Genomic DNA, 27,916 nt, shown 5'->3' with positions numbered 1-27,916 from the left:
TTTCCTCTCTTTCTATGTGGAGTGAGTATCTGACAGTAACAGAGTGTAAGCAGAGAGAGAAGGCAAATGATGATGTAAAGCTATATATAGCAAGGAGATAGGGAGACTCTAGAATTGATGATGGGATATACAAATCACTTCACCTCTAGATCACTGAGTTACTGACAATATTAGCCTACAGAATTTGACAAATACAATTTCAGTGGGGTTTGCTATGGTTTGTATTTTTAGGAAAATTAGTTCCTAGTAAATGGATAGAAGTTGGGTCTCCCCTGGTGGTGCAGCGGTTGAGTGCTGGGTTGCGAAGCTGCCCGCAGCCTCTGCAGCACAGGTTCGATCCCCGGCTGCTCCCCGGCCACCAGAGGCGGGTCCTGCATGGCACGCAGACCTCTCCTGCCGCCCGCTGCTCCCCTCAGCAGTGTACTTCGGTCTTTCTGCCTGCTCTGCTCCCCGCTCTGGATCTGGTGAATTCTCTTACCCTCCCGCGCTTCTGACTGTACCCAGTGCTTGTATAAATAAATAAACAAATCTTTAAAAAAATAAAATAAAATCACTGAAGTTTAAAAAAAAAAATGGGTAGAAGTTGATGGCATGTTGCCCAGTTCAAAAAAGATCATGTAGATATTTGAACTAACATGTTTGTATAAATCAAAAGGAAAAAGCTTTAGCTTTCTCACATTTATAAAAATGAACTATTGCATATTTTTATCTTTAATTATAAGCAAAATTCCATTCAGTGTTACAGCTTTAATATTTTTGTGGCACTTTTATTATACTGTAGTATTACTATATCTGACAGGTGCTAGAAAAAAGTTATAAATACCTGTCTTAAGACTTTGTTATTCCACTTTTCAGTTATTTGGCTGGTAGACTGACCCCGTATTTCTTCCTCTGCAATTCTTTTAGTGAACTCTAGGAAAGACCTGACTTTCCCCTGAGTCAAGACAGAGTTCCAGGACTATCAGAAGCTGGAGGTGTGAGAAACTAGGCAAGGTTAGAATCAACTAGCCCACAAAAGTAGATGTGTATAAAAGATCTCTAGGTTTTAGAATGAAAGGATGACATAAAAATATTGAGATGAAGAATGTAATGGAGAGGTAAATTTATACCCAAGAGAGGCATTCTGCAAAGAACATACAAGATGTTCAGTGTGAAAATAAAATTTCCTTGGAGACATAGCCTTTATGTGAAGGCAGAGAGAGGCAAAGTCAATCATTTTGGGCAGCTGCTTATCAGCTGTGATAAACTAGTTGGGCACAGAATAATATTATGGTCACTTCCCAACTATTCACCCTAAAAAGTTTGCCTGCGGTATCTTATTTTTGGTATGATAGTTGATAGAAATTAATAAATTAATTTCATTTAATTGATTATCCCCCTTTGTAATATAATATCTGAATCTAAGTATAGTTCATAACCTTAAGAGCACCTTTAAGAAATAATTCTAATAGGAGTAGAAGATTTTAGGCACAGTGGCAGATGGGGGAGAAATTAATGTTAGACAGGCGGTCATTTCAATTTGTATTAATTCATGCAATACTGACACATTCTTTTCTATGCTTAGTAATATCAACCTTGGTACTGTAATAATCAGTAGTTTCAGAGTTGGAAGGAAGTTCAAAGTTAATCTAGTGCAAGTACACATTTGACATCAAAATAAGTAATTTCCAGGGTCTTTCTAATGGCACAAGGGGTTAAGCACAGCACTGTGAAGCTCACAGCGACTGCAGCCAGAGTTCAATCCCAGGCCAGGGAGGTGACCCACATATGGAGCAGCAGAACATTGTCTCTCCTGTTGCTCCCCTCAGCAGTGTATTTCAGTCAATCTGCCTTTTCTGCTCCCCACTCAATCTCTGGTGAATCCTCTCATCCCCCATACCTCTGGCCTGTACCGCAGTCCTTGTACACATAAATAAATAAATCTTTTTAAAAATTAAGTAATTTCCAAAAGAAAAAAAAAGTCTAGATTGTACATTTAAAAACCTAATTTAAATATGTATATTTCATAATACTATGTTGAGGACATACTAAAATAGGAAAGTCATGCTGGCATATTTACCACTTTGGAATGTTATACACATTAAAAGTTAGTAATTTTTGAACTAAATGTTAGCATTCATCATTTGAAAAATAATGTTTTAAAAATAACTGCCAGAACATCCGTATGTGTTCAGTAATACATCCTTATATCTTTGCATTATTTTGAAGTAAGAATTCTAATAAATTTGTCAAATCTGAAAATGAAAAGATTTTTTTTTTTAATTTCCTTCAACTGATTTAGATTGATGCTCATGTGGAGACATATCTGTGGGCACTCAGGTTTGAAATCAGATTTACTGCAGAATCTGTAAAAGTAGGAGCCAATGGTATTTAACTTATGAAATATGAGTTTTACTCCTGATAAATTCATACTCTTTAGGTTGTATTTCTGTGTTCTAGCCACTCACTTCCGCATATAGTTCAACACAGTCCAGAAGGCTCTATTGATTGCACTAAAGCATTAGCAGAATAAAGTCCAATAATTTCATGCTCATCAGAATAGACTGTCAAATGGTGCCCTGAGAAATATGCATCTTTTTTCAATGGTACAAGCAGAGTAGTGACATAAGAAAATCCATTAAATAACTTGGGATTATATCACCATTTGCACTTTATTGTTCACTGGTTGGGGTTGGGCGTAAGGGAGTGGGAGAGGCTATTAAGGCTATGGCACTCTTAGTTGTAAGAAATACAAATCATAATCATGTCCAAGGAAGTGCACCTCTAGAGAGGGTTTGGGAATGTTTTCATGCCGCTTACTGTTTTCTTTCTTGCAATTCTTAAAAAGAAGAAAAAAAAAAATCCTTTGGTTCCTAGTTCTAACTTCTAATACCTCTAGCATGTACTAATACATAGTTTAAAATTACCTTTTGAAAAGTGGAAGAATTACACATGGCTCCCTGCCAGGACTAGTTCTGTTTTTTTGGGAGAATAGACAGATGCCCGTATAGTGAGGGAAGAGTTTCCTGCTCAGAATATCTACTTCTTATCAGCCACTTGTAATGTTTGGAATTAAGTTATTTATTTATTTATTTGTTTGTTTGTTTGTTTATTTATTTATGCAAGCACTGGGTACAGTCAGAAATGCGGGAGGTGAGAGAATTCACCAGAACCAGAGCAGGGAACAGAAAAGGCAGACTGATGAAGTACACTGCTGAGGGCAGGAGAGGTCTGTCACGCCATGTGGGACCCTTGCTGCCGGCTGGGATCGAACCAGCGCTGCAGAGGCTGTGGGCAGCTTTGCAGCCCAGTGCTCAACCTCTAGTGCCACCAGGGGAGGCCCAGAATTAAGTTGCTTTGACTTTAGTTATGTAAGTGCCTTCATTTTCTGTTCTCTTTAAGAGAATTACCCCATTTTAAAATTGGTGTTCTTAAGAAGGATAACATATTAAGTCTTGGTAACCTTGATAGCTTGTAGGACTTATGAGCTAAATCTATTTCAGTATGCCATCTGGCTAAGAATGGCTTCCTGCAGAATGAAATGTCATTAGATTCTGACATGCAAAGATTCACTATTCAGGATTTTCACTATTTTTAGGTAGTCCAAAGTTTTAGTTCCTGTATAATTTGTCATTTCATTGGGACATAACTGTGAATAGCACTTGATGGCATGATGCTCTGTGAGGAGTTCTGAGTTAGTAGACCAACCTCAGCATAGAAATTCAGATTTGTTCTTTACTCTGTGCAGATTTATAGAGGAAATCAGGAACACTGTTGTAAGCAGTTCCAGGCTCAGTTCCTGAAACAGTGTATGTGCTTGGTAAATATTTCTTGGGTGCTTAGCAATTTCCTGAACATTCAGGAAGCAGAATAAGATTACTGGCATGCTGAAAATCAGTGAAGGAAAGTATAAAGCCTGCAAGATGTTTAAAGTAGAATGGGATATTTTCCCAGTTTTATACTGTTACTTAGGGCCAACGGTGCCTTTGCTGGAGTACTGGCATCAAAGAGTGGTTTGGGGAGGAGTACACAATTTCCATAAATGTAATATCTCCATTAAGGCTCATATAAGCCTCATATAAGCAAATAACCCTAGTTAGCTTGTTATACAAACATAGCTGGAGAACAAGTTATCTAACCTGCAGTCAGGATTATTGCCTAAACCTCTCTCCTATGGAAATAGGCTGGCTTTGAAAACATGTCCTGGCCAGTGAACACATTTCTCTATTTTTTGAAGTATTCCTCACCTGTGTCTTCTTTGACCCTTCTCTCAGTTGGAAATCATATTCCATCACAGGACAGAGGAAGAATTTTGGGTGGATTTTCCATTATCCAAATTAAACATCACACCTTTTTTTTTTTCATACTCAAACACTGTTAATGAGTATGTCAGTACTTTGGTTTGAAGATCCTCATGAATATTCTATGTGTGCTTTTCATTGTTGGGGGGTTTGTTTTTTATTTTGTTGCTAGAGGACATCACTTTCACAGTCTAGCACTTTTCTTGACATCATTAATCATTTTTCCCCCAGCAACAAAATTGCAAGATTGATAAGAAAATGTAACCATGGTGTTTTAAGAGTCAAGACACCTTTCATTTACCCAGAGTCTAAGATAATATCAGATGTAGAAAAAAAATGTATATCTTCCATTCTTTTTACTATTTACATCTTAAGTTCCATGTAGTTGAGAATTTCATTCTTTGTGTATGAAGAATTACATGACTACATTAAGAGCTCTAGATGTGAATATTGATAAACTTTCAATAAATGGCACAATGTGCAGATACAGATTTCAATCATACTATTTTTTTTTTTGCAGAGTAGCTTTTGAACTATTAATTAGATTCTCAATTTAAAAATGTGTGATAGATCATATCATGCTCTGCAATTAACTCCCTTTCTTCCTCTGAAAATTGCACAAATAAAATGAAATGAGGCACATTTAAACTCATAGAAATTACAGTGGTTTATTAGATGAACTAAGGGGATATGTGTGTGTGTGTGTAATAGTTATATTGCTTTGTTTAGGATAAGTAGAAGTATATGCCTATAGAAATCCTCAGGGAAAAGAAAAACTTACAACCTGAGAAAAAGAAGAATATTTTATCCTTTTTTTTGTGTATATATATATATATATATATATATATATATACATATATTTCATTCAGAGAGCCTTCAAAATGTCACCTATATCAATTGCAATCAACACAGACTAAAAAATTTGGGAGTATAACAGCATTTAGAGATGCCCTTGAACTCCTTCCTTTAAGTCCATACATGCCCTTGACTTTGATGACTAATATTCTGTGTATTCTTTCTAATCAAGTATCTTAGAGTCACTTCAGTTTTGAGAAGAGAATTCCATTATATTAATTGCACTTTTAAATATGTGTGAGCATTTCTTAGCACTAGGACTCACAGCCTCCAAATGTGCTTTCCATGAAAGACAATGCTTGCCAGATTATTAGATAAATTATATCATAATAGTCCTTAGAATTTTAGAGCAACATACCATCAAATTTTAAAGACTATATCTAGCAAGAAGTTTGGTATATAATTACCACTGAGTACTTAAAAATAATCTGTCATCTTAATAACAATGTTGAAAACAGTGATCTTACATATATAGGTCATATATTTGCATTTTTTGACATCCCTGTCAGAAAACAATAAAATAGATTAAATGATCTTTCCTTCCCTGCAATTGTAGATAATGAATTTTTACCTCTCTTTTCCTTTCTCCTCCTAAGTTGATAATATTGAGATCTATTTAGAGAAAAAAAAAGACTTAATCAAAAGAGAATGGTCTCACCCTGAATTCTATTAAATCTACCAATCTACCAGAATCTAGAATTAATCACTTTGCTTCTCTCTTATTTAAATCAATAAACAAACTGACTTTTCACTAAGTCCAGTCCCTGATTTGTGCATCAATACAATCTTCTCTCACCTGTACAAAGATTAGATTTCATACACTTACCTTTTTATGCTTTGATTCATTAATATTTTCTTTTCTCCTGGAACATTCCTATCAGTGCACAGAATGTTGTAAAGATGGTACAAAACACACTCCTTTAAACATATATTCCTTTACAGATACCACTTCATTTTTCTTTCCCCTTATAGAACAACTCACAGGCTATGGTGTCTGTCTTGCCCTCCCTCACCTATTCTCTGGAATCCACTTCAATGAGTCTTAAATGTTTATCATTCATTTACACCTCTATGGTCAAGGTTACCAGTGACCTCCTGAGGCCTAATTATCCAACTATCAGTTCTTAGCATAAAACTGATCCTTGGCTTCTCCTTGAACATACTCTAACTTAAAGTGTCATATTCCTGGAGTTTTCCTCTTGTCTTATTGTGCATTTTTTCTTAGTTTATTTTGCAGTATTATCCTCATTTTTGCCTTTATTTATGGCATGACTTACTGTTCAGTCCTTTAGATTTCTATTCTTTCTATATTGATTTCCTAAGTGCTCACTTCCTAGATCATGACCTGAAAAACATACGTTCTTCTGTGCTTTCATAAAACATCTGGAGAATGAAACTCGTGTTTATCACTAGTCCTGAATTTTCTGTTGAATACCAGACACATGTGTTTATCAAGATCTAATGCAGAGTCACCATTTGGAAATTTAACAGAAATGCCAAAGTATGTATGTTCCAAACTCTTAATTTTCTCCCCTAATAGTGCTCTTTCTCTGTGGTTGACAATTTTAGCAAATATCATACCCATTGACCCAATTACTGTAGCCAAATTCTGGGAGTTATTCTTGATTTCATTATCTTTTTCAAGTTCTTTATTCAAAATGTTAAATATATTCTCAATTGACTGTTATCTCTAAGTATAAGCTGGCATTTCTATTTCTAGCAATGCTTTAATTTCTTCATAGAATTTCTCACTGTCAAACAAAATTAAATAGTGTTTGCTTGTTGTCTATTTACCCCACTAAAATGTAAGCTCAGTGAAACAGGAACTTTATTAGTTTTGCTAGCTGCTATATCTCTAGCATCTAGAACAGTATCAGGCAGAGAATAGACATGCTCAATAAATATTTGTTCAATGAATAAATAAATATGCAAATATTGGGCAGCATTTTCTTTTTAGAAGCTAAATTAAATGTGTGTTTTTTTTTAAAGACCCATGTTTACAAACAAGAACTGTTTTATGAGTGGGAATTGTTTAAAGGTAATTTTTATTTTTTTAAGATTCATTTATTCATATAAGAACTGGGGTATAGGCCAAAGATGTGGGGGCTAGAGGATTCCCCAGACACAGAGTGGGGAACAGAACAGGCCAATAGACTGAAACACACTGCTGAGGGGCGCAGCAGGCAAGTCAGAAGAGGTCGGCCGCGCCATGTGGGTCACCTCCCTAGCTGGGGATTGAACTCATGCTGCAGTGGTTTAGGATAGCTTCATATGTTGTGTCTTAACCCCCTGTGCCACCAGGGAGGCCCTAAAGGTAATTTTTAAATGAGCTAATATCTATGACATTTTAAACTCAATCATTACAATTGATCATATAGAGAGGGGCATGTTGAATTAGTAAAAATATATTGCTATGGCTAACTAGCTACAATTAGAAAGGTGACTAGGTTATTTAAAATGGTCATTGGCCACCTCTCAGTAACTAATGTGAATTGACTGGACTGTCTCCTATTCATTCAATAACCTAAAATTTGAAAAAAATTATACTCTGAGATTTACTAATATCAATGGTTATCTTTTTTTTTTCATTTTTCTGATTACAAGCACGATGCATTATTTATTTAATTTTAGCTTACTGAATAATATTATCACTCTAAATTATTTAAAAACATTAAAGAGCCTCCCTGGTGGCTCAGGTGGTTGAGCACCTCACTGTGAAGCTGTCCGCAGCCTCTGCAGTACAGATTCGATCTAGGCCCACTGGCGAGAATCCCACATGGCAAGCAGACCTCTCTTGTCTCGCCTGCTGCTTCCCTCAGGAGTATATTCCATCAGTCTGCCTTTTCTGTTCCCCACTCTGTCTCTGGTGAATCCTCTCACCCTTCTGCACATCTGGCCTGTTCCCCAGCTCTTGCATAAAAATAAATAAATCTTAAAAAAAATAAATAAAAGCATGAAAGATTCTGTACTCAAACATTCCTCTGTTTCATTCATTTATCAAACATTTACCATATGTCAAGAAATTCCTTGTAGAAAATAGGGTATAGTTCCTTGTTCAATGGAACCAGCTCTTTGAAAAACAAACTGTGAGAGCTGCTACTTTATTTATTTATTTTTAAATATTTATTTATTTTTATACAAGAACCGGGGTACAGGCCAGATGAGAGGAGGGTGAGAGACAGAGACAGAGCAGGGAGCAGGGCAAGCAGACTGATGAAATACACTGCTGAGGGGAGCAGCGGGCGAGACAGGAGACGTCTGCTTTGCCATGTGGGATGGATCGAACCCGTGTTGCAGAGGCTGCGGACAGCTTCACAGTGCGGCGCTTAACCGCCTGCGCCACCAGGAGGACAGAGAGCTGCTACTTTAAACAATGAGAAGTCCCTCCTCTCTCCCCCAATCTCTGCAGTATAATTTTATTGGTCTTCATTCTTTTAATAAAAGTATCAGAATTCCTGAAAAATAGCTTACTTCATTTCTTCGCACTCACCCTCATTTCAAATTGAAATATCCAATAAATGAAGATAGAAAAGTTTAAATAGCATAACAATGAAATTGTTTTAATTTCTCTTGTTACATTCAGGTTGATCAGTAGCTTAACATAAGTGGTTTTTCACAATGCGAAAAGTAGAATTAGAAAATGTGAATGTGACTAATGTGCTAATGTTAAGTTTATCATCCTTAAATCTGTTTTCTTTCTTTACTGTTTGTTTTAATAACGTTATTCTCCCCATAACCCAAATCTGAAATCGCTACATAGTCTTCACTCCATGTCCATCATTGTCTGCATAAAAGTTACAACAATTTAAAACTTCTACTTCATTACACCAAACCATTTCTACTTTAAAAAATGATTACCTGGAAAAAGCAGACACGGATCGGGATCGGGATTGCGCGGAAAGGCGGCGAGGAGCGGAAACGGGATCGCGCGGAAAAGCAGAGCGGTTGAAAAAGCAGTGCAGTTGAAAAGCAAACGCAGATCCGGATCGGATCGCAACTGCCCAGGTCCCTGCGCCTGCGACCTAGGCTTGCGGGGAGACGCCCGGAGGCCCTCACCGTGTGAGCAGGAACCAGGCGCCCAGGCACGGGAGCAGGATTCAAAAGGCGCCATTCACGCGCCACTGAACTGGGCTACAGCCCGCGTCCTGGAACTGAGGGCTTTGGAACTGAGACTCGGGGCACAAAATTAGGGGCGTGCGTTCCCCACGACGGTGGGGCACAAGGCAGACACAGCACCCCAAAGCTGTTGAGGTGTACCCTACCATCCCCGCTCTGTTCCCTGTCCCACGGGGTGGATAATCAGCTCCCCAAGGGCTCTAGGAGAGATCTCTGTCACCACCTAGCGACTTGAAACCAGCAGAGGCTCCTGAAGGAGCTAGTGGCAAGCTGGGGAGTTAGCCCATGCCGGGCCCCTTCCGACCAGTAGTCTGAGCCCACAGGGGGAGCGAGCACCCACAGCCGGGGCAGACCAGGCGCGCAGAAGAGTGTGCCTGAGACTGGACGTGCAGGGAGTGTGTCCCACATCACCATTTTAGAACAGGGACATTTCTTCAGTAAAGACTACCTACAGAAGGCTTCCTCAGGAGCCAGAGGCGAGCGGGGGAAGTTCGCCCACGCCAGACCCCCTCTGGCCTGCAGTCCAAGCCCAGAGGGGGAGCAAGAACCCACCGCCGGGGCAGACCAGACACACAGGGGAGTGTGTCCCCACATCGGCATTTTAGAACAGGGACCTTTCTCCAGTAAAAACTGCTTGAAACTGACAGATGACTCCTGGAGGAACCAGAGGGGAGCGGAGAAGCTCACCCAAGATGCCGGCCAGTCCCAACAACACAGTATCCCAACGCATACGGCAAATTAGAAAACAGACAGTAGGGAGGAGAAGAACCACACGCAACCTAGCTACTCCCCAGGGAAAAAGCACACCACAAAAAGAAAACCAGCCCCCAGATTGCAACGACAGTAACTTGGAAGAACTTCTGAGCCTTCCAGAAAGAGAATTTAAAATTGCCGTGATTAAAAAACTGACAGAAGTCATAAAGGAAAACAATGATAAGGGAAAAATAATCAACGATCAGAAGAATGAAATTGAGTCCCTAAAGAGGGAAGTAAAAGAAATGCAGGAGATCAAAGAATTAATGGAAGAACTAAAGAATTCTGGGAAAAGCAATGAAAGCAGAATAGATGAAATGGAAGAACGAATAAGTTCTCTTGAAGACACAGAAATAAAAAAGAACCAAAACAGAAAAGGAAAGAGAAGTACGAAGGAAAAAGAACAAAGAAAGACTACGGGAACTATCTGACTCCATGAGGAAAGGAAATATAAGAGTTATAGGAATACCAGAAGGAGAGGAGAGAGAAGTAGGAACAGAGAAAATTTTCAAAGAGATAATTGAAGAGAACTTCCCAAATGTGAAGAAGGAGCTGAAAATTGATATACAAGAAGCAAGAAGAACACCAAACTTCCACGACGAAAGGAAAAATACAGCAAGACACATAATAGTAAAGCTCCCAAGAATCCAGGACAAGGAAAAAATAATGAAGCTGGCAAGAGGAAAGAAACAGATAACATTCAAAGGAAAGCCAATCAGGCTGACATCAGACTTCTCCGAAGAAACACTACGGGCAAGGAGAGAGTGGAGGGACATAGTCAACAGACTCCAAGAAAACAGATGCCAACCAAGAATACTCTATCCCGCAAAGTTCTCCTTCCTCTTTGAAGAAAGAATATGGACCTTCTCAGACAAACAGAAACTCCGGAATTTCATTACAACTAAACCCCCACTCCAAAAAATACTACAAGGAGTCCTAAAGCCAGAACCTCAGAGGGATGAATAACAATGAAAGAAGGCCAAAAAAAAAAAAAAAAAAAAAAAGGTTATTAAAAGAATAAATAAATAAAATCAAAGGAAAGACAAACACAATGGCAAATACAGATGTTAACATATCAATATTAACTCTAAATGTAAATGGACTAAACTCTTCAATAAAAAGACACAGAGTTGCAGCCTGGATTAAGAAACAAAATCCAACCTTTTGCTGTCTCCAGGAAACACATTTAGCTACAAAAGATAAAAATAGGCTCAAAGTTAAAGGATGGAAAACAATCCTACAAGCAAATGGACCAAAAAAGAAAGCAGGAACAGCTATACTTATATCAGATAAAACAGATTTCAAACTCAAAAAGATAAAAAGAGACCCCAGTGGTCACTACATTATGATCAAGGGGACAATACTTTAAGAAGAAATAACACTCATTAACATATACTCACCAAACGAAGGAGCACCAAAATATATCAGACAACTGTTGTCCTCTCTGAAAACAGACATCAGAGAAAACACATATGTAGTGGGAGACTTCAACACACCACTATCAACAATGGATAGATCAACAAGACAAAAAATAAGTAAAGAAACCAAAGCTCTAAATAAGGACCTAGAACAATTGGGCTTAACAGACATCTATAGAACACTAAACCCCAAAAAAACAGAGTACACATTTTTCTCAAGCGCACACGGATCATTCTCCAGGATCGAACACATACTGGGGCACAAGACAAACATCAACAGATACACCAAGATTGAAATCATATCAACCATCTTTTCTGACCATGAAGGCATCAAACTAGAAATAAACCATAAAAAGAAGGCAAGGAACTTTCCTACCTCATGGAGATTAAAAACCACACTACTGGAAGACCACTGGACTAATGAGGAGATCAAAGAAGAAATTAAAAAATTTTTTGAATTGAACGACAAGGAGGACACCAATATCCTAAATGTATGGGATGCAGCAAAAGCAGTAATAAGAGGAAAATATACAGCAATAGAAGCTCACATCAAGAAACAAGAAATAACTCAAAGAAACAACCTAATCTCGAAGCTCAAAGATCTAGAAAAAGAACAACAAAAAAATCCCAAAACCAGTAGAAGAAAAGAAATAATAAAAACCAAAGCAGAAATAAATGAAATTGAAACTAAAAAAAACAATCCAAAAGATCAATGAAACCAAGAGCTGGTTCTTTGAAAAAATCAATAAAATAGACAAACCCCTAGCCAGGCTCACAAAGGAAAAAAGGGAGAAAGCACAAATAAACAGGATCATCAATGAAAGAGGAGAAATCACAACGGACACAGCAGAAATCAAAAGAATAATCAGTAACTACTATGAAGAGTTATATGGAAACAAGTTTAACAATCTAGAGGAGATGGACAAATTCCTACAACTCTACAATCACCCAAAGCTAGATAAAGAAGAAATAGAACACCTAAACAGACCAATTACAAGCAGCAAAATTGAAATGGTAATCAAAAACCTTCCCAAAAACAATAGCCCAGGACCTGATGGATTTACAAATGAATTCTACCAAACATTCAGAGATGAATTAGTGCCTATCCTTCACAAACTCTTCCAAAAAATTGAGAAGGAAGGGACAATACCAAACACGTTCTATGAAGCCAACATTACACTAATACCAAAACCGAACAAGGACAACACAAAAAAGGAAAACTACAGGCCAATCTCCCTAATGAACACTGATGCAAAAATCCTCAATAAAATTTTAGCTATCAGAATCCAACAATGTATCCATAAGATAATTCACCACGACCAAGTAGGATTAATTCCAGGGACACAAGGATGGTTTAACATCCGAAAATCAATCAACGTTATCCAACACATCAACAAAAAGAAATATAAAAACCATATGATAATATCAATAGATGCTGAGAAAGCTTTCGACAAAGTGCAACACCCATTCATGATAAAAGCCCTTGAAATTCTTGGGATACAAGGAACATACCTCAACATCATAAAGGCCATCTATGACAAGCCAACAGCCAGTATCATTCTCAATGGTGAAAAGCTGAAAGCAATTCCATTAAGATCTGGAACAAGACAAGGATGCCCACTCTCACCACTGCTTTTCAATATAATACTGGAAGTCCTAGCCAGAGCAATAAGACAAGAGAAAGACATCCAAGGAATCCAAATAGTAAAAAAAGAAGTCAAACTATCACTATTTGCAGAAGATATGATATTATACATAGAGAACCCCAAAAACTCCACAGAAAAACTAATTCAACTCATCAGTCAGTTCAGTAAAGTGGCAGGATACAAAATCAACATGCAAAAGTCAGTACCCTTCCTATACACAAACAATAAATCTGAAGAAGAAGAAATCAAAAAAAACATCCCTTTTGTTATTGAAACAAAAAAAAATCAAATATTTGGGAATAAATCTAACAAAAGAGGTAAAGGACCTATACAAAGAAAACTATAAAACACTGTTAAAAGAAATAGAAGAAGACACAAAGAAATGGAAAGACATCCCCTGCTCATGGATTGGAAGAATAAACATTATTAAAATGGCCATCCTTCCAAAAGCAATATACAGATTCAATGCTATTCCAATCAAAATTTCAATGTCATTCTTCAAAGAAATAGAACAATTATTGATGAAATTCATATGGAATCACAAAAAAACCCGAATAGCCAAAGCTCTCCTGAAAAAGAAAGAAGGGAATGGAGGCATCACACTCCCAGACTTCAAACTATACTACAAAGCCATAATCATCAAAACTGCATGGTATTGGAACAAGAACAGACATACAGACCAATGGAATCAAATAGAAAATCCAGAAATAAACCCACAGATTTATGGTCAACTAATCTTTGACAAAGGAGCAAAGACTATGCATTGGAGCAAAGAAAGTTTGTTCAATAAATGGTGCTGGAAAACTGGGTTGCTACATGCAAAAGAATGAAGCTTGACCACTACCTCACACCATACACAAAAATCAACTCAAAATGGATTAAAGAACTAGACATAAGACCTGAAACCATAAAATATATAGAAGGAAATACAGGCGAAATACTACGTGATTTGCACATCAAAGACATCTTTACAGACACATCACCCAAAGCAGTGATAGTGAAGGCAAAGATAAACAGCTGGGACTACATCAAATTAAAGAGCTTCTGCACAGCAAAAGAGACAATAACAAAAACAAAGAGAAACCCCACCAACTGGGAGAACATTTTTGCACCCAACACTAATGATAAAGGACTGATCACAAAAATCTGCAAAGAGCTGAGGAGACTCAACAACAACAAAGAAAATAATCCAGGTAAAATGGGCAGAAGAGCTAAAAAGAAACTTCTCTGAAGAGGAAATGCAAATGGCCAACAGGCATATGAAAAAATGTTCAACATCACTTGTCATCAGGGAAATGCAAATCAAAACTACCATGAGATACCATCTTACACCAGTGAGAATGGCACATATTAAAAAAACTAGCAACAACAAATGTTGGCGAGGGTGTGGAGAAAAAGGAACTCTTCTGCACTGTTGGTGGGAGTGCAAACTGGTCCAACCACTATGGAAAGCTGTGTGGAGATTTCTGGACCTACTAAACATAGAACTTCCATATGATCCAGCAATTCCACTCCTAGGTATTTACCCAAAAGACACAGAAACATCAATTCCAAAGAGCACCTGCACCCCTATGTTTATAGCAGCACTGTTTACAATAGCTAAGCTTTGGAAACAACCCAAATGCCCAAAAATAGATGACTGGATCAAGAAGATGTGGTACATATATACCATGGAATATTACTCAGCATTCAAAAAAGATAAACACATGCAATTTGCAGCAACATGGATGGCGCTGGAAGGGATCATGCTCAGCGAAATAAGCCAAAAAGAAAAAGAAAAATACCGGATGGTCTCACTCATAACAGGAATCTAGAAAACTTAAATAAGGGACCAGGAAAATGAATAACTTTAAGAAAGTGAAAATCAAAATCAACAAAAAACTATGAACCAGAGACACTTTTAGGGGGGGCGGGGGCGGGAGGGGAGGGATTGGGGTCAGAATGGGGGGGCTGCAATTGTATGGGGAATATAACAATAAAATTTATTATTTAAAAAAAAAATTAAAAAAAAAAATGATTACCTGGGGCCTCCCCGGTGGCGCAGCGGTTGAGCACTGGGTTGCGAAGCTGCCCGCAGCCTCTGCAGCGCTGGTTCGATCCCCGGCTGCTCCCCGGCCACCAGGTGATGGTCCCACATGGCGCGCAGACCTTTCCTGCCGCCCGCTGCTCCCCTCAGCAGTGTACTTCGGTCCTTCTGCCTGTTTTGCTCCCCGCTCTGGCTCTGGTGAATTCTCTCACCCTCCAGTGCTTCTGACTGTACCCAGTGCTTGTATAAATAAATAAATAAATAAATCTTTTAAAAAAAATGATGTAAAAATATATTTAAAAAAATGATTACCTAATTTAGTTTCTTATTACCTGTGTTCTGAAAAATTAAAATACTATTTTTGTATTCAGTAGCTCAACTATAAAATGAGTATGTCCTTGAGTGTTTTCTTATATGCAATTTTGGGTTATTGTTTTTATATTTAAAAATTAGATTGATATCTTCACTACTGACATAACAGAACATGGTGTTTTCCTGAACCACTGAGAAACCTTACACTTCTTCTAATGACTGTTGCTTCTAAAGGGGGTATTGACATACATGGCCTTTCTTTCATTCAGTGTGGCATCATTTTAAACAGGGACAAATGTCATGTTTTGCCTACCTTCTTTCCAATCTCATCTAGACTACCACCACCTTGTCTGTGTGTAAATAAGACATTTATGTGTTATGTTTCCATCTGACATAAATAGTGCCATGCTGCTTTTATTAAAAGCAAAACATACAATTTAAAAAATTAAATGGAAAAAAAATTATCCATCCCACTAGGTTTTACTCACCCATATAGAATTACTATATGTCATTCCGAGCTTGCTCTTAACACACGGTTTTGATCATGTAATACCCTAATTTTACACTGATTTCCCATAACATCCCAAATTAAATTTAAGTTTATATTCTTGACATTCAAAGACTTGCATTTCTTCTTAACCCATTTTTTTCAGTTACTATAAGCTGTATAAGTTTAAATCTACTTTTTTTCATATACTAGGTATGTGATCCTAAGCAAGTAATTTAAATTCTTTATCCCTTAGTTTTCTTATTTATTAAATGTGAATAATATTAGCAACTGATTCATAGAGATGTTGTGAGTATAAAATAAATACTAAGTGTAGGGCATGTATTATAGCACCTGGCTCCAAAAATATGCTCAAAATGATTAGCTACTGTTATTACAATGAATTAACTTACAACATTGTTGCATACTCTGCCCTCCAGAAAATTGAAAACTAAAGTTAGTATTAGCCCACATCTGTGTTTTATCAGAGTTGTTAGCTCAGTCTGACTTCCCTTTTATTCATCACTACATAATTAAGTCTTATTGTTCCATTAAGTTAAGGATGAGATTATATAACTTCACTTAAAGAACTTCTGACTCCATTAAACATGTGTGTTTTAGTGTGTTTGGGCTCTTGTAACAAAATACCATATAGCGAGTGGTTTATCAACAACAGAAATTAATTTTTCACAGTTCTGGATGCTGGGAATCCAAAATTAGGATGCCAACATTGTCAGGAGAAGACTTTACTCCAGTTTGCAGAATTATTAAATCCTCCTATGGCAGAAAGGAGTAGAGAACCCTATAACCTTCCTTTTAAGTTTCTAATGCCATTTATGATGATGCTACATTGTATCTTAAGCTCACCCAAAGTCCTTCTCCCTTCCTAATACTGGGGATTAGGATTTCAACATATTCACAAATATTCATATTATAACTAATTATTCTTTGAAACTCAATATCACAAAATGTATTTTAGGAAGGTACAAATCTGAACTTAAATATAAAGACCTTTATATCTGTTACTTAATTTTTCTACTAGATAATCTTTCTTGAAGGAAAACTCTGTTAATGCTCACTGTTAATGCATTTTGTATTTACACATTTGATTTATATATATATATATATATCTTTCATAAAATGTGGTAAAATGGATTCCTTTTTATGTGGCTTAATATGACTTTATTCTAAATATCATTTAGTTCTGTAAAGAAATTTTTTATCAAAAGACTCACTGAAGCATACAGGGAGAAGCAAATTAAGGCATATATGTTTTAGCAAAGAAAATAAAATATTTTAGCCTTTTTGTTTACTTATATTTACTTTACCTTTTTAGTTTAGTTTGATTGACTTTATAACATTATTTGAATATGCTTTTTTCTCTATTTTTTAAATTAGATAACTTTCTCTTAATATTTCACATTCAAAATCTGCTTTGCATAATTTTGGAAATGATGTAAAAATTTAGTCTGTTTGCACAGATTGTTATTCACTTTGTTTCATATAATGCTTCATTTCCTATGGGTATTTGCATGATTTTTGAATATAAGTTGTTAGCATTCTTACTTCTCATATCTAATCCCATGCCCATTTTTCTTATTTTTAAAGACTTTATATAAATTACATATGATACATTAAAAACAAAACTTTTAAAGTTACTCTTTCAATTACTTTATGTTCATTTCAGTTGGGAAAAAAAATATGGTATAGAATACAGCTTTTTCTTTTTCATGCTTTTAGTATTTTTTATAGACTTTATTTTTAGAGCAGTTATATGTTTACTAAAAAATAGAACAGAAAGCATAGCGATTTCTCATATGACTCCTTTGTCTCCACGCATGATAGCTTTTTCTACTATCAACATCCTACACCTGAATGGTGCATTTGTTACAATTGATGAACCTACCTCTGACATCAACATCATTAATGCCCAAAGTCCATAGTTTACATCATGAAAGTCTATAGTTTATATTATGTTTCACTCTTGGTATTGTACATTCTTTGGGTTTGGACAAAGTATAATGAAATACATTCACCATTATTGTGTACAGAGAAGTTTCATTGTCCTAAAAATCCTCTCTTGTCTCACTGTTTTACTTCCCTCCCAATTCCTGGCAGCCACTGATCTTTTTACTGTCTCCATAATATCACTCCATGCTAATAGGAAATGACCTATGAAGCCATGAAAGTACAGGAAGGAAGAGATTTAAATACATAATTCTAAGTAAAAGAAGCTACTCTGAAAAGACTACATGTTGTATGATCCCAACTACAAGGCATTCAGGAAAGGGTGAAATTATGACTCTTTAGCCTATGTAATTTACATTCACATCTGTATTTAACTTTTTATCCAGTTGAACCTGAGGTTGCTTTTTTTAAAAAATGTTGACTCAAGAAATAATGAGTTACCCTTATTAAAACCTCATTTAGTGAATAAATTGTTCAAAATTGTAGGATCAATTAAGGGAAAACAACATGGTATAACTAGATAATATACATTTATATATGCCTATATTCACATATGCATTTATTGTATATATATATATATATATATATATATTAGGCTTAAATATATTTAACTATCTAAATTCATAATTGCAGTCACCTGTAAGCCTAATTAATATTCTTAGGATTCAGGGGCCTCCATGATGGTGCAAAGGGTTAAGCTTTAGCACCATGATGATATCTGCAACCACTGCAGCATGAGTTCAATCCCTAGCCAGAGAGGTGACCCACATGGCACAGCAGATGTCTCCTGTCTCACCCGCTGGTCCCCTCAGCAGTGTATTTCATCAGTCTGCCTGTTCTGTTCCCCACTCTGTCTCTTGTGAATCCTCTCACCCCCCACACCTCTGGCCTTTATCCCAGTCCTTGCATGCATGAATAAATAAATCTTTAAAAAATACATTCTTAGAATTCAATGGAAGGAAAGGAGATTTAAAAGTAGCCTTAAAAATAAGTTTTATTTCCTCTGAAAACATTTTTTTAACATCAACTTTGTCAAAAACATAGTATTATAATTATAGAAATACACTTTAATATTTTCTTGACTATGGGAACATATGTTTGCAAGTTTGTGATTCAGTGACTTGGAATTTAAATAGATATTTTTTATGAATCTATTCAAATGAGCTTTTACAGTTTCCAAGTTTCTGTTTTTAATTTACAGTTTTCTGATCTTCAGTGCTTTTGGCATTGATTGATATAATATACATGAGATGGGAAATCACTTTCTGATCATGCATAACAGATACACATCTCTATAACTCTTTGGGAGAGAAAAAAAAAACTGTTTTTTGTAACTCTGATATGTAGGAAGTGATGAAGATGATGACAGATTTCCTCCTTTAGCATGAATGAATTGGCAGCCTGTTGTAGAGCTTTGTTCAACATAAATATTGGTTCTCTAAGTTAAAAGATTGACTGAATGCTTTCTTGTTTTTAATCTCTTCTATGTGGAAACTTTATGTTCCACTAAGTTGTTGTTCCACTAAGTTAAGTGATGGTGTAGGGTTCCCTTTGACTTAAATCATCCAATTCATTCACCAACTGTTCCTTTGGGAAAACTGTCCACCTATTCAAAGATGGCATCTGATAAGAGCATCACATTTATTCTGGTCAGATTTTATCTCCATTACCCAAGCTAATGGTGCTCTTCAATTGGCATGTGAGAACTCGAAGTAATGATGTGCACAAGAGAACAGGCAAGGTAAATGTAGACACAGATTAACTTCACCAGCCTTCATCATGAAGTGGGGGGAAAAATCTATATGCTTAGCCTCTGATGATTTTTTAGGGTCCTTGTTTTTCACTGTTCTCCCAAACCCCTACTTGGACTTACCTTTATTTGTCTAAAGAGGGAAAGCATATTTAGTGATTAACAGAGACACATGCATATTAATTACTTCAATAAGGTGCCTTACAATTAATATTCTAAGTGGCCTTTCTTCAGTATGTTATTCAGACTTTAAAAAAAAAAAAAACATTATTAAATCAAACCATGTCAAATTATGTAACATCTGGTTTTTCTTCATGGGTTTTCTTTTTAGTGAAGCTTCAAGATCAGTGGTTGACTTTTCTTTTTTATTTGCATTAAAAGATCAATTGATTTACTCAAAAAACAATTGGAAAAATCTAATAGATTTGTCAGTTTTGTCAAGTAAGTTGTGCCTGTGTTGACCATAAATTCATTTTTTATTTCAGTCTCAAGGGACATAGGGCTCCTTCATATCCCAGACTCTCTCTCAAAAAATGTTTATAACATACTTAAATTTACTGACTAGCATTCAGTTAAAAGAAATTATTGTCTACATCTGGACTTCTCATAAAGCCTGACAGCAAAGAAATTTCCAATAGTAGTTCATTTTGAGTGAGGGGCAATTTCACTAAAGGTCATTTCTGTGTCAAATGAAGAACATAAACACCAACATTAGTGTCAGTGCATATGTGTTAAACTGATAACACAGACATCTTGTAACCCCCTATAACCTGAGAAATCTATGATGCTAGCAGTGTAGAACTATAGAAAAGGGACCAAGTCCGGACCAGCAAATTAGGGAATGACAAGAGTAAGTATTATATGATTGAAGATGACTAAGATATTAAGAAAGTAGCAGCTGGCTAAAAAGACTCAGATGTGATCACTCCACAAAATTATGTTAAGCTGATAGGATTCTGAGAGAGATCTTTGTTGTGGAAATTATCTCAAATTTTGAGACTCCTTTTTTAAGTTGTAAGCAGTTTAGAACAAATCTGTTTGCTTCAATGGGAAGAAATCCCTGGGATAATTAGTTTTACTATCTTATAATATAATAATTAATTTTAGCTTGTTTTATGGTTTTTATTAAGTTAGAAACTTTTAGTAACTCTGAAATCAGAGAGAATGCCTATGACTTTGATCAAGAGAATTTCTTAGGAGTAAAAATCCACAAACACTCACAGAAGGCTTTGGAATGGATTTTAGCATTGTCATTTTAAACTGATGATTAGAAACTCGAATTTATCTTCACGAAGAATTCTCCTATCTGTGGGAAATGCATGAAGCCTGCCATCTTTAATCCCAATGGAAATGATAAAGACCCTATAGTACATTTAAAAATTTACTTATGTAAGTGTATTAGTCATAGCATATTCATTCGCTTTACCTTACCTTTAAAATGCTCAGTATTAGTTCTTGTTAAGTAGTCAACTATGTTTATGACATTTTCTGAATAGCCAATCTTTCTCTAGATTCTGTTTATGGGTTAAGAAAACCAAACTGTCTTATAAATTTTCACAGACTATTTCTTAAGAACTCCACTTAGATAGTTACATGTGCTTTTCACTTACTCAGAAAATGTATATTGAACAGTCACTAGGTTCCAGGCTTTTTTCCTAGATATTAGGGCTATGGTAGCAGAAGCAAAAAAATAAATAAATAAATAATTGGAAAATTAAATAAAACAATTTTTGGTGATAGTAAGTAAAAAAATAAATAGGAAAGTTATATAGAGAATGTAGAAACTTGCATTTTTTATAAGATAAAGTGGTAATAAAAACCCTCACCACAAAATTGAAAATCAAATATCCAAAAGGAGGTAAGCAAGTAGGAATTCTGATATCTGGGGTATTGCAATGTCAGGAAGGAGGAAGAGGTTCTGATGTAGCAGAATGTCTGGCTTATTCAAGATACAGTAAGAGGGACAGTGTTTCTGGTGTGAGATGAATGTAGTGGGGAATAGTAAAGGGATGAAGGAAATGAAGTCAAATAGGTTATGAGAACACAAATCAGGAAGGTCTTTTTAGAACATTATACAGACTTTTCCTTTGATTGGAATGGGAGCCCTTCGATGAATGGAGCATAGGACTGACTGATCTGCCTTAATCTTTTAACAGCAAAATTCTGGCTATTGTGCCAAAATAGACTAAAGAGAGGGGCATAGAAACAGGCAGACCAATTAAAAGTCCATTGGGAAATATTAACAGTTTGTGGCAGGGTGTTAGTTGCAGTCTCTGCCACATAGTGTGATTCCTGATAAGTCAGAGATTTGTTGATATATTGATGTGGGACAGAAAAAAGAGATGATTTCCACATTTTTCCTATTCTCTGATCAACACAAAAACCAATCTGAATATAATGCAATAGATAAATTCTTTCAATTCTAAAAATACATGGGATTTTATTGTTACATTTAAATATGAGAAGGTATTTAAAATTTTTATTCTTATTTTAAAATCCTTAACTATCATAAGCAAAATTTGTTCCAAAAAGTAGTATTGGGCAATTTCTGTTGTAGAATCTTTTCTTGCTCACTTTAGGGAAAGAATGTAGAAGGAAGTAGCTCAGTAATCGTGATCTTACTCACTAAGGGAATGTTTGTTTGGTTCTTGGGGTCAGTCAAGAAGCCAATGAGGCTAAGGTCACAGGTGCCCTTTGTATGGTCCTATGAGTTTTGCATGTTCCGCTCCAGAGACTCTATTTCTCACCTCATACATCTACCTCAAAAAATATGTTCCTACTCACAAGCTATGCCTGTGATTCTGTATGCAGAGGTCAGTCCAGATCCATCATCATTATTCAAAAAAGCAACTCACAACACTTCCTATATTTACCAGAAATGAAAGTAAATAGCATTGGCCTCACATTTAGACAACACATCATGACTTAGGAAATAAGGAATACAATTGCTCAGAGGACTATGTTTTTATTTAAAGAAGGGAGTTGAAGTAGTGAAGTATTTACATGGTCATTAGTAAATACCATTTACAAGGTTTTTATTATTATTTTAAAGATGTATTACAACACAGGAGTACATTTTAATAAATAATGTGAATTTACAAAAAAAAAAATGAAAAGATGTGGGCCACCCCTGGTGGCGCAGCGGTTGAACGCTGGGCTGCGAAGCTGCCCGCAGCTTCTGCTGCGCCAATTCGATCCCCGGCAGCCAGCGAGGGTCCCACATGGCATGACAGACCTCTCCTGCCACGCCCGCTGCTCCCCTCAGTAGTGTATTTCATCAGTTTGCCTGTTCTGTTCCCCGCTCCGGCTTTGGTGAATTTTCTCACCCCCCATGCTTCTGACTGTACCCAGTGCTTGTATAAATAAATAAATAAATCTTAAAAAAAATAAAAAATAAATTTTAAAAAAAGAAAAGATGTGACTGTTTTTTACTGAACTCACTTCTCTCTTTCTGCTTTGTCCTAGAACCTACAGATAGCCCACCTATGTTATTAATTGCAAATTCTGAAACAATTGAGATTTTCTATGTTAATGGAAGTAAAATGGCAACTATGAACTCTGTCAATGGGAATGAAATTCATACTCTGGATTTTATTTACAATGAAGATATTGTTTGTTGGATTGAATCAAGAGAATCTTTAAATCAGCTCAAATGTATCCAGATAACTAAAACAGGAAGATTAACAGATGAATGGACAATCAATATTCTGCAATCCTTCCACAGTGAGTGTTTCAATTCATATTATATGCCACTTTTTAAAAATTTCATTTACAGGCTATTTGAGAGGAATCTTAGATTTTTAGCCTAACTGTGACTGATCAAAGCTATATAGGCAAATATGAATGCATTTAAATAAATTTATTCACAACGTATTTTCAATATACACAAACATGCATATGTAGTTTCACTGTTTCTGTCAGGAGTAAATTGCAGAGTTAATTTTAATTCTTTATTTAATGCTTATTACAGGATCACCTAGATAAGAATTGTGAGTTTTTAGAGTGATAATTCACAATGTGACAGTAAAGGTGGGATTTTTTTTTTTTAAAGGAAGAAACGGAGTTGATAATTATAAGCTCGTCAACTATAGTGTTCGTGAAAACACCTCGGAAAACTATTAAGTTTATGATAATTGGTAACAACTACCTGTGTTGACAATTTTCCTAGAAAATCAGAACTTTCATAAACGTCTTTCCAAAAGAATGACTTGTGATTTGTATTTCACTCTAATTTTTCATGTAAAATTTTCATAAACTAGTAACTGTTCTTTTTTATCTGGCATATTACCATTGCCTTCCTACCTGCTTACTTGAACATTTATAAGATTTTTTTTTTTTAAAGGTGGACAGCCAAGTTCAGGAGTAAAAAAGAGAATATTATGGTAAAATAAATATATTTTTTTGGATGTGATGTTTGGTGATTTCAATTCAGTAATTATATTTATCAACATTTTTGTTTTATGTATGAGTTGGTTATTAATATGTATTAAACTTAAAAATATAGGACCGTGTGCTTTAAGTAGTGATTATATGAAGTAAACCAGCATTTAAAAAATAGAACATAAAGGTAAAATTATATGCGTAAGTGCACATAAATAAATATTTAACAGCTAGAACCCCAAAATATATAAAGTAACTAAATTAATAGTAAGTTTAAAACAAGCTGGAAAAAACGAGCCCTTGATAGCTGACTCCAGAACTGGGAAACCAAGAGGGAAGGAGGTGGAGGACGGAAAAGAACAGGGAGGTACAAGGCACAATGTCGGGGAGTATGGGCTAGTTGGTGGTGGATGCACCGTGGTGGTAATACCTGATGGAGGCACTCCACTGTTCCCTCAGTATATATATACGTACATACTAATACAGTTGATCATTGATAAAGACATTTACTGTGATAATGAACTGAAATGCCAGTGAAAGCAATGGACACTGGCAATTTCAAGAATTCTACAGAGAAATGGTGATTTATAAAAATAGTAAATAACAAGTGGTAACAGTACAAAGAGTGCTGCTGTGTGATTTGAGTATTTCAGACTTCAGTTTAGCTAGCAATTGGAAACCGAACAAAAGACTCCAGTCCCTGCCATGTTAGTGATTATCACAACTAATCCAAATGTATTTGTTCCTAGCAAATGGACTATTGGCAATCAAATAGCTAAAATATTCACTAAGTTGCCAGGTTAAATTATTTTGCAAGCTTACTTAAGCAACTCTTCATCTGCATTTAATATGGCATAATAATAGCAATTGCACCCCTTTATTTAATATGTATTTAAAATGATGTTTTTTATTAAATCTTGGAAGGTCAATCAAGTGCACCTTAGAATACTTGTAGGAAATAATTTGAAATTTAGATGGCATTTGATTTAGAAACAATTCTTGGCAAATCTAGAAAGATAAAGATATTCACTTTTGCTAGGCAATTCACTGGAATACTGAATAGAACATTCACTTTCAAGTACAAGAAATAAATTCAATGGAAATATTTTAATTAGAGCAAATTATTTTTAATGAAATCAGATTTATACTGTGCAATTTCAGTACCTTTAGGAAAAAAATGACTAAATGTGTGGAAGTAATTTAATGATGGGAGTGTGGCAGAGATGTGAGCAGGATGGACTCCTCTATCATTGCTTATAAGCCATGTATTTTATCAACATGTCATAGAGCAGCTGCCATTGGACATGATGGTTCTGCATTCACCATGACAATTTGTGAGTTGCTAATGAAGTTTGAATATTCTTTGCATGTATAATTACATAAAACCTCTGTCACACCATATTAGCAAAAATAATGAATTGATGGGAACACGCCTGAATACCTGTCATCATCCACTCCTACAGAGATTTTTTCTTTAACATCTCCCTTCCACTTATTTTTGAGGATTTTATCTGAGTTTACCTGAAGGAGACATTCTTTTTGGAAAAGAATGCAAAAAAAAAGTTTTCTTTTTCAAAAGATAAGTATGAGGAGAAAATCATTATAGGTTAAACTCACTTGCATTGACACTTGCAGATAATACTTTAGTAAACATTTTATTGCATTATTAGAGGTTGTATTAAATATACCATCTCATTGGATACATATCACATCTCTGGGGACTAAGCAGGAGAGATACGCCCTTCCTGTTTTATGGTAAAATTTTTAGCTACAGAACTCAGATATGCTAAGGAAGCAATACTGAATGGCTAAAGAGAAGGGAGAGATGTGATATTAAACACTGAGTTCTCTCTTCTATACTATAATGGCAAATACTAGTCTCTCCAGAGAACTTCCCAAATCTACCACAAACAACAATCTGTATCTTCTTGGATGGAATAAATGACTACATGTAGTAGGGAGGCATTTGATTTCATTATTTATGCTAAAGGGAAAAATTGTCATTTTGAGACAATAGGTTATGGCACCCGACAGAGTTCAGCTATGTGTTTGACATGGGTCAGACTTCATAGCCCTTGCTGTGTCCCAGTGAAGCACAGCTTTTTTTTTTTTTTTTTCAATGAGAGAGCCGAAACAATTAGGTAGTCTAACATTAGTAGACTAGGTAGTCAAATTAGGTAGTCTAACATTAGTAACACTGACTCACAAAGATTGCCTCTAAAGTGGAGAGAGGAAGTGGAGTGGACAAGGTGAGTTATGGAAGGCTATTATCATCTAAAAAGTGTTACCCAATGATTCTGATATAGCCACCTAGAAAGGACTGTCTGTGACACTGAAAGTCACTCTAAGCAATTTTGTGAAAGGATGAAGAAGAGTGATAAAAGGATCAATGAATTATATTAACCAAGGAACACTGAGGAAAATGCTAGAATAATATTAATTTTATTCTTTCTAAAGATAATTTATTATTTAGCATTTTCACCTGAAAATTGCACACCTTAAAGTAAACTTCGGAATTCGTATTTTGTAAGCAGAACCGGTTTTCCAACAAAGTATTAACACAAAGCACATAGCAGCAATTAACTATTTCCCAAAATTTTGTTTGGACTGTGGCAGAGATACAGATATTCAGAATCCACAAACAGGATGGGATTCACAAAAAGTAGTGCCATCTAGCTCTTACCTCAGGACAAAGTGCACAGAGATAATAGAAAAAGATAAGAATATTTTCCTGGTTAATCCCTTATTAAGGAAGATGATTCAGGATTAGACTTTACTCTCCCAAGTGGACAGTAGACATTTCCATTCTGTTTCTATTTATGATTCTTTAATATTCTCTAACATTTGAGGATTAGTTTTAGGATTCTAATATGAATCCTTTACCAGCTTGTGATGATTCATTCATGGGCTCAGCTTCAGTCCAGCAGAGCATGGCTGGCTGAAAATAAAAGGATTGCTTATTATTTATAGATTTTGCTTCTAAATTAACCCTATTTATTGGTTTTTACTTTCCTTTAGGGAGGTTGTGGCTATTTTAATATCAGCCTTAGCTCATTCTCTACTTGAACCTGTGTTTAGGTATACTAAATTAAATCTTTCATTAGCTAATTTTTGGATTCTGACATGTTATTTATCTTTTATCTACCTTAACTCTTTCCCTTGAATTAGCAAGTTTCTAATAATTACATATGATTACTAGATACCACTTATTGAATGTTTATCTTGTACATTAAAGATCCTATACATGTATTTAATTACTGCCACAAAATTATATGATATATATGCAATTATATTTGTCAAATTTGTAGATGAGAAAATCAAGTAAAATAATGGGGATGGGAGGAGGAGAACAGGGATTAGGGTCAGAAAAAGGGGGTGGGAATTGTATGGGGAATATAACCAAAATGAAAATGCATACATTATGCAAAAATGAAAAACGATTTAAGAATTATAGAAAATAAAATAATTCATAAAAAAGTAAAATATTTAAGATGAGGAAAAGCCCTTACTTCTTGATCTCAGTAGATACTAGCAAGGACTTTTGTTCATTGTGACTTAAGCCCTGTTTGCCTCATTCCAGATGGGAAATTTCACAATCTTCATTCCTTTGCAACTATCCCCCATCCAGGTTTGGCTGGACAGAAAGGATTAGGACATGACCCTGTTGTAAATATGGCATAGGATTGGGACAAAATAATACACTGTCACAGTTGAAACACTAGTCTCAAATTATGACAACTCACGTGAGTCTCCATTTTAGAAGATGATTGTAGAAATTTGCAAAAACTGTATAAGATTACACAGTGTGACAAGGCAGTGTAGAGACTATCTCTAAAAAATGGGATACTTTATGTTTAAGGAATTTTCTTAAAAATGTTATTTAAATGAACTTTCTTCTACAATTATCTTTCCTCATCTAATTGTT

At 35.6% G+C, this 27,916-nt stretch overlaps 1 protein-coding gene across 1 annotated transcript in view; it reads left to right on the top strand.

The window, feature by feature from the left end:
* Nucleotides 1-27,916, top strand: part of LRP1B (LDL receptor related protein 1B) — a 1,722,250-nt gene that overhangs the window by 836,170 nt on the left and 858,164 nt on the right. Inside the window, exon 6 of the mRNA XM_054699700.1 lies at nt 23,077-23,334. Within this exon, the coding sequence (XP_054555675.1) occupies nt 23,077-23,334 (258 nt within the window). The remainder of the gene's footprint in view (nt 1-23,076; nt 23,335-27,916) is intronic.

The sequence above is a fragment of the Talpa occidentalis genome, unplaced genomic scaffold, assembly GCF_014898055.3.
Source record: "Talpa occidentalis isolate TD23 unplaced genomic scaffold, MPIMG_talOcc4v2.1 talOcc4.3, whole genome shotgun sequence".
In the NCBI taxonomy this organism is placed as follows: domain Eukaryota; kingdom Metazoa; phylum Chordata; class Mammalia; order Eulipotyphla; family Talpidae; genus Talpa; species Talpa occidentalis.
The sequence above is the reverse complement of the archived record's forward strand: the minus strand, read 5'-3'. Positions and strand labels throughout refer to the sequence as shown.